The sequence below is a fragment of the Psittacula echo genome, assembly GCF_963264785.1.
Source record: "Psittacula echo genome assembly, chromosome: 2".
Lineage (NCBI taxonomy): Eukaryota > Metazoa > Chordata > Aves > Psittaciformes > Psittacidae > Psittacula > Psittacula echo.
In genome coordinates this window covers 115,325,460-115,333,556 of record NC_137737.1, presented here as the reverse complement: position 1 = coordinate 115,333,556, position 8,097 = coordinate 115,325,460, and the positions used below count along the sequence as shown (strand labels likewise).

The following is an 8,097-nucleotide window of genomic DNA, read 5'->3' as shown; positions in this document are numbered from 1 at the left end:
AATGCAGTTGATGTAGTTGGTTCTAGCCAGAGCTATTGCTCTGCTTAGCTAGAGGAATAACAGCCATCTTTGTCAATGTTTTGTTTGTTTGTTTGTTTGTTTTGTGTGTGTGGTAGAGAATATATTTCTCATAGTATTAAAATTTTGTCTCTTTCTTCTTGATTCTTGCAATGTCTCCTTTGTTTTCTGTTTGAAGACAGGTACGCAACCTTTTAATCGTGCAATGCTGTTTAATGTTGGCTTCAAAGAGGCTATGAAGGATGCTGTCTGGGACTGCATAATATTTCACGATGTGGATCACTTACCTGAAAATGACCGAAATTATTATGGATGTGGAGAAATGCCACGCCATTTTGCAGCAAAGCTGGACAAATACATGTACATGTAAGTAATTAGCTTTATTCTTGTTTCTTAAAGACCCAGAAACATTCTTAAAGTGTGTATTAATTTTGTGACAGTATATGCAGTAGGTGAATCCAATAAAACAGCCTCCTACTACATATATGAATATGTAGTTATTAAAGGAAGATTTAAATTTAGCATCTACTTTTGATATGTTGCTAATTTGAAGATACTTACAATTTTCAGTGTTAAACTTGTTGCAGTGAGGTTGACTGTATTTAAGTCCATGTATGTCAAAGGGGAAAAACTTAACCTGCTTATTAGGAATCTTCCCTGGCAACATGAGTTTTTCAGTGGTTGTTAACAAAAATAAGGAGATAATCCTTAGCAAAATATTACAGGAAAAATGTCATAATTTTCTTATGAATATTCAAGTTATTTCTGCTTTATTCTGTTTTTTAAACAGGAGATTTTCTTACTGCTAGGACACTTAGTATTGTGTATTCAGTCCTATTGTAATTTGATGAATATAGTTGGTCCTGCTGTTTTGTTATTTTCTACACTTCTGCCATTTTACATTAATGATGTTTCACTTGCTTTTTAACACTCTGATATCTCATGACACTCTTCCAGTCACTTCATATAAAGCTGTAGCTTATTGCTTGTTAGATGTATGTATTTGCCATCCTGAAAATTAATTTGTGAAGTTTATCAACTTGACAACTTGGTCAGCCTGACAGATCAAAAGCAATGCACTGAAAACATGACACTGTTTGGACTTCAGTTTGTCAGTCAATTGGCAGTCAAACCTTTAAAGATTTTATATGTATTGAAAAATATCTAAATTGAACATAAAAATATGTATTTACATAATAACTTATGGATTGATATATACATTTCTAAAATTTCTAAAATGTCAAAATAGAGATTTACAAAGTATGTTTATGGAAATAAGTGTATGCAGTAATGCATATTTATTAAATATAAAAATAAATACATATTTATGTATATATACAAAAGTGCTCATGTACCACACACACACACATACATACATATGAATATAAAGCTCAAACAGTTCCATTAATTGTCATACTCTGGTTGTTTTTATTTTTGGTTGATGGGTTGGTTTTGGGTTGTTGGTGGGGTTTTTTTGTCGGTTGGGACTTTTTTTGGGGGGGGGGTGTATGTTTTGGTTTTAGGGAGGGGGGTGTCTCTGGGATTTTAGAACATTTGTTATTTCATTTGAGTAGGGATATACATAGTAACAACCTTCTCCGAAAGCTATTAAGATTTGGTTGAATCCTGTGTTTCCACAGAGGTCAGAAATTACGGGACTGTGTATTTCTTTTTCTTTCCTCTTGCATTCTGGAGTTATTTGTCCTTCAGTGTGGCAATTGTGTCCTAAGCAATGGTAAATCTTGAAGGTTCCAGGTTTGGAAGCGTCTCCTGAGAAATATGTTTGATTACTTTTATTTGATGAAACTGTGTGCTTTTTCTGTAAAGAGGAACACACTTTACTGTGGCAGCTTCTAGGTTAAGGATACAAATCAATATTAATGGAAGTAAATATAGATACTTAATTTTTTTGTTTTGTTTTGTTTTTTTTTTTAGATTGAAATATGTTTTGAGAACTGGAAGTCACATTGCCTGGGCCTTAGTATGTTATGTTATATAGCTATAGTGTCTGTTCGTGTTGGCCAACTGCTTATTACTTAATCATAGAATCATAGAGTGGTTTGAGTTGTAAGGGACCTTAAAGATCATTTAGTTCCATGCCCCCTGCCATGGGCAGGGACACCTTCCACTAGACCAGGTTGCTCAAAGCCCTGTCCAACCTGGCCTTGAGCACTTCCAGGGATAAGACAGCCATAACATCTGCGGGAAACCAGTTCTAGTGTCTCACCACCCTCGTAGTGAATAATGTTTTCCTAATGTCAGCTAAAAGCCATTATCCCTTGTACTATCACTCCATGCCCTTGTAAAAAGTCCCCCTCCAGATTTCTTGTAGGTTTAATAATATGTGTTAGGAAATACTGTATGCTTACTGACAACAAAAAAAAAACCAAAAAACCAAAAAAACCCAACAAACCCCAAAAAAACCCCAAAAAACCAAAACAAAACAAAAAAACCAAACAAAACACAAGAAACCCACAAACTCAAAACTAAACCAACCTGCCTATAGATCCTTTTGGTTCAAAAGTTCTAAAACCTGAAAAATTGTTTCTCAAATAAGTATGCTTTTCACTGTGGTTACATATGTACTGTTTAACTGTTCCCCTTGAGTTTTAACAGTTCTGTAGGATGTAGTTACAAATTGAAATTACTGGATTGATGCATTACTAATTGTAATTTTTTCAGTTGATCAAAGAGGATGGTTTGTTTTTTTTTTTTCCAGTCGAATAGTATTGAAATACAATAGTTTGAGGGTTTCACTTAACACTTCAGCTATGGGTCTAAGTCAGCCATCTGAAATATGTGGTAGACTTCTGTTTCATGATACTAATTTAAGCTAGTTTAAGAGTAGCTTGTATGCAAATCAGGCACTACTGCAAACATTTTGTTCAACTTTCATGTATCTTACTTAATGTCAGTGATCTGTGAGCCAGTTTTGCTTCACTGGCAATGCATTCATCATCTGTTCATGTCCTTAACTTGGGGTTCTTGTGTTTTTGAAAGGTATTGTTCAAAGAGAGGGTTACCTATCTAAGTTCAGCTAATAATACAGAATTTGTCTTTTGTTTTCAGTCTTCCATACAATGAGTTCTTCGGTGGCGTAAGTGGCTTGACAGTAGAGCAATTCAGGAAGATCAATGGGTTTCCAAATGCCTTTTGGGGATGGGGTGGAGAAGATGATGATCTTTGGAACAGGTGAGTGTTCAGTGCTTATGTCTTTCTCATTGTTCTGTGCAATCCACCCTTTGAGAGCTATTAGGAGTTGGGTTTTTTTTCTGTCAGATGTTACCTTTTTAAAATTTGTTTTAGATGAACAAATTCTAACACTTCTAAAGAGTTCACTTTAAAAATAGCAGAATGTACCGTTAAAGAGGTAAATATGATGTTCTTTTTTCTTGGCCTCAGCTTTTAAGAGTGAGATCTTGTAACAAATAACAGAATTAACAATAGATACCAGTATTAAGCATATTTATTCTCATTCCTTCTAGTCTCCTATGCACTGTTTTGATTTTAATTTCCATCTCTCTTGCTGCTGGCATTATGGAATATCATCCTACAGATATGAAGAGTAAGTGTGAGGAGCAGTGTTGGAGACAGAGGCTAATTTGTGACTATATTAATATTCACAAATTGGACAATGGACAGCAATTTTTATGAACTGCTTACAGTAAACAAATGTAAAATGTTCCAGTTGAGCTGTTGAAACCAAGTGACTGCATAAGTTTATACATAAAGAGATATTTTAAAAGAAGAGTTTGTATGTTTTTATTCTTTTTTCCTGACTATTTTAATATTTTTATGCAGTTGTGCTTTAAGAACAAAGCAGGAAATATTAAATATGAAATAATGATAGTCATAATTATTACTACTATTATGTCACACTTCATTGGTTTTTGCCAGCTTTTGTAGTTGTTGGGTTAGGAGTGTTTTGGTATTTTAGGGAGAGGATGTCAGTGAATGCACAGACTAGCTTTAAAAGATTTGATGCACATTTTTCACTTTTGCTATAACTTTTAAAACTGTCTCTTTGATACACTTCAGAAAAATGTTTATGTATTGTACCACAGGGTTCACTATGCTGGATACAATGTAACAAGACCAGAAGGAGATTTAGGGAAATACAAATCCATTCCTCATCATCACAGAGGTGAAGTCCAGTTTTTAGGACGGTAAGGGAAACGGAAAACTGTTCAAATGCTAGAGCTAAAGATGTAAAATTTTTTCTTACACATATATAAATCTTCCACACGTACAAATAAACAGTCAGTGCTTATCAGCGTTATTCCATCTTTAATGCTAAAATTTGCGTTTTCTTAAACACAGTTTGCTGTTCGGATATTTCTTATTTAACCATGAGAGAGACTAAGTTTGTGTGTCAGAAGATATTATCATCAAAATCTTTGATGCAGAATGTTACTGTTCCTTAATGGTTTGGGCATTAGTGCTGGCAGGGCTCCATTAGCTGGTTAATTTGGATATTCTGCAAAAGAAGGCAGTGCATCTAGGGAAAATCACTCCTGCATGAAAACAGGCTTTAAAACTCCTCAGGGACTGGTTTCTTCCATCATATTCATTCTTTTCTGAGCTACTTTCTTTTCATTTCCTGCTTATATTGACAAGAACATTTTCTTTGGGGTTTTCTTTCTTTTGCTACAAAGATGCAAAAGCCACTTTAATTGGCCAGTAAATTCTGGCTGCTCTACCTTGAAATAGTAAATAGAATGCAGCAACTGAGCTACACCTAAAAATTAGTATGTGAAAAGCAAAATAAAGGGCTTACGGTATGTGTTTTCAGCTAATTAGAAGTACTGCTCAGTTCTGTTAACAATGGGTGTTTTTTTTCTGGGAGCATCTTTTTTTTCTGCTTTATTCATAATTTAAAAAAAAAAAAAAGACATGTACAGTAGACATGAGTAAATACCTGATACGGAATTAAAATTATATATGTGTAAGCTGGGGAAGAGGAACTCTGGGTTTTTTTAGTCACCTCGAATTTGCAAATGCAGGAGTCTCAAGAATGAAATCAAGAACAATTCCAACTTTCAAGCGTATAATGATGAACAGTGATGGTTCCTAGATATTCTCTGAGCTCTATAGTTGAGTTTTGTAGCTAAAGAACATGAAGAAATTGAATGTTCTTTAAAAATCAGTTTTGTTTGGGACCATTAAAAGTACACATACTGAATTCCTTCTTTGTTATTTAGTCTTAACTTGTATATGTGAATATAAAATATCACTGTATTAAAAAAACAGAAAGTGGCTCATTTGAAAGCTTAGGTAGGCAATTTTATAATTTCAAGGGCTGAGAGGTAGTTTCATAATTTAAAGCATATTTCAGAATTAAATGAATGTTATAGTATCATGTCTAACATCGATTGAATTGTCTTGCAAATGTTTCTCATGTTTTCTTCTTCCAACTCCCTCTGCAGATATAAACTTCTGAGGTATTCCAGAGAACGTCAGTATATTGATGGGTTGAACAATTTAATATATACTCCTAAAATACTTGTCAGTAGATTGTATAAAAATATAACTGTTAATCTCATACCAGAACTTGCTCCTGTTAGAGACTATTGATGAAAGTGGAATTACAAGCTACCCTACCAGAATAAACTTTTAACACTGGAAGCTACTAACAGACACTGTAAAACAAAACAAAACCAACAAGCAGCATCTTAGAATTAGAGGTTTTTGACCATTTGATAATGCATATTAGCAATGAGAATTAAAGTGATTGTATGTACCATGCATTTTGTTCAAAAAGGAAAGGCAGCAGCTACCACTCAGATGTTTACAGCATGAAACTACTGTTCAAGCCTTCATTCTTCATATTCTCTATCTTAACTACTCAACTAAATAAACTGCAGAAAACAGACTTGTAGCTTCTCTGGAAGCAGGGACAGAGGCCTCTTCCAGGAATGTTTTTATACTAAACTGCCTCCCCCCCCCCCCCATATTTAAATGAATGCTTTTGTTTCTTTTTAAAATGTGTTTTGTAAATATGTGATGTAAATGAATGTGTTTACATTGCTTTTAAATTGCTCGATATTTTATGCTTCAGTATGTATTTGAGTGTGTTCTTGTTTGAATTCTGTAGGAATGCTTTTATTAGCATGAAAGAACAAGTATAAAATGTAAGTATGCTTAAAAAAGGTTATACCTTATGTGAAATGAAGGAAGTATTAATTGTTGGCCAGCTATGACTGTAAACTGTTATACTAGTTTTGAGCTCTAGGCCTCCTGCATATCTGTATAGAAAAATCAATTTCATATATGAACGTGCTAGAAAGAAAGCTTTTAATTTTATTTATTGCCAGCAAAATTGTATGATACCCTGCCTGCCATCTAAATCCTATTTATATGCATATTGCATGTGTATTACAGAAAATCTTGCAATTGTTGCGTTTTATGATCTACAGGAACTGTTTCCAAGTGTGCCACTAGTGTCAATGTCAGGGATTTTAATGCCTAAAACAGTGTGTCTGGGTGCGTACAGTATTTTGGTATTGTTCTTTTTTTTTAAAAAAAAAAGAATCCTAGTAAACAGCACTTTTATTCCTCCAAAATCAGAAGAGCCAAAAATGTGTCTTCATTGGAAGAATATTTATGTTAGATTTTTAAGAAAATAATAAAATATAGTTCTAATAGTTCTAACTCTTGTATTGTGGGATTTTCAGAACCACTGTGTTGGTCACACTGCTCCGCTGATGATGATGTGATGACATAGGCGGAACTAGAAGCTGGCCAATTCCAAGTGCTTTTTAAAATTCCACTCATAATATATTAATCAATATAGCTATTTAAGGGCCTATTCTGGTAGAGTGCCGAGTGCTTCTATGATGCACCGAGTATCCTCAAGTCTATGACTTTCAATGAGATTGAGGTTGCAGAGTCCAGCTAAGGATTGGTCCTTTCTGTTTCTCTATTTTTGTGGTGTTATATGTATAACTAGCCCCTTTCCTTGGCTTATAACACAAAACATATCTTATTTTCTGTTTCCTTGTAATGTTATGCTACCTAAAAATATCCCACTGCTAAGCATTATTATCTTTTTCCAATATTTTTTTACATCCCTTGTTAATACTAAGGAAAAGGACTGGATCATTTATTTTCTATGTTAATGCAAAGATAATTGACCAAGATCTACTAAGCTGTTTTGTTTGTCACAGTTACTCAACTCTTTAGGAACCAAAGACTGACTTCTGCTCCCATGAAGAATGGAAAGCAGTATATAATAAGGACTGTTTATCCATAGAGTGTTCTGTAAAAGTGTTGACAAAGAATATTAACCTTAACTCATTACTATGTGTTGGTTTCCTGAATTGCTACCACGGATGTTGTAGTGCTTTGTATATTTGAGTTTGTTTGCCATAAACATCTTTTATTTTTTTGACATCCCAGCAGCAAATTTTGCCCTTAGCCATTCTTCAGTAAAGTTATGAGCTTAGTTGTAGGCATCCCAAATATTTAGTAGAAATGTAATGATTTAAGTAGTTGAGAACAATTGTAAGGGATATTTTAAACCGTATTGGAATTACCTTGAAATCTACCAGTTAATCTAATATGCTTTAGGAATGATGTAATGCAATAACTATAACAAAGAGCATAAAGTGAACAAAACATCCTTCAAAAGCATGCTTAAGTGGTTTTATCACCTCCTGATACATTTTTCTATAACTGAGTGTATTGAATATTCTGAAGCATCTAGATAAAGGTGAGATAATACACTGTATGAACAATTATATCTTCAAAATAAAACTAGTCTTACTTCATAGCAGACTAATACAATTCTTTAAGAACTGTTGAATAAATTTTTAAATCCCTGATGTAATTTGAAGTGATTTCTGGTTTTCAGTACTAGTTCAACTTGCAATTTAACACCTATGATTATGAAACATCCTTTGGTAATGTAGGTCTGTACTGTTTTCTGAAGCATGCTTTTGTGCCAGTTTGTTAGGCATTCTGTGAAATTACTGTGCAATCTTTAAAAATTCTAATGCATATATATGTATATATACACACTTATATACATACTATATTACACATATGCTGTGGCTGAGCTAAGATAACTTTACAGGTCCA

At 33.7% G+C, this 8,097-nt stretch overlaps 1 protein-coding gene across 1 annotated transcript in view; it reads left to right on the top strand.

Annotated features, from left to right (window-relative positions):
* Positions 1 to 5,592, top strand: part of B4GALT6 (beta-1,4-galactosyltransferase 6) — a gene marked incomplete at both ends in the record, with an annotated part of 28,978 nt that extends 23,386 nt beyond the window's left edge. The window contains 4 exons of the mRNA XM_080611624.1: positions 197 to 384; positions 3,088 to 3,210; positions 4,083 to 4,184; positions 5,445 to 5,592. Of these exons, the coding sequence (XP_080467750.1) occupies positions 197 to 384; positions 3,088 to 3,210; positions 4,083 to 4,184; positions 5,445 to 5,592 (561 nt within the window). The remainder of the gene's footprint in view (positions 1 to 196; positions 385 to 3,087; positions 3,211 to 4,082; positions 4,185 to 5,444) is intronic.
* Between the last annotated feature and the right edge of the window lie 2,505 nt (positions 5,593 to 8,097).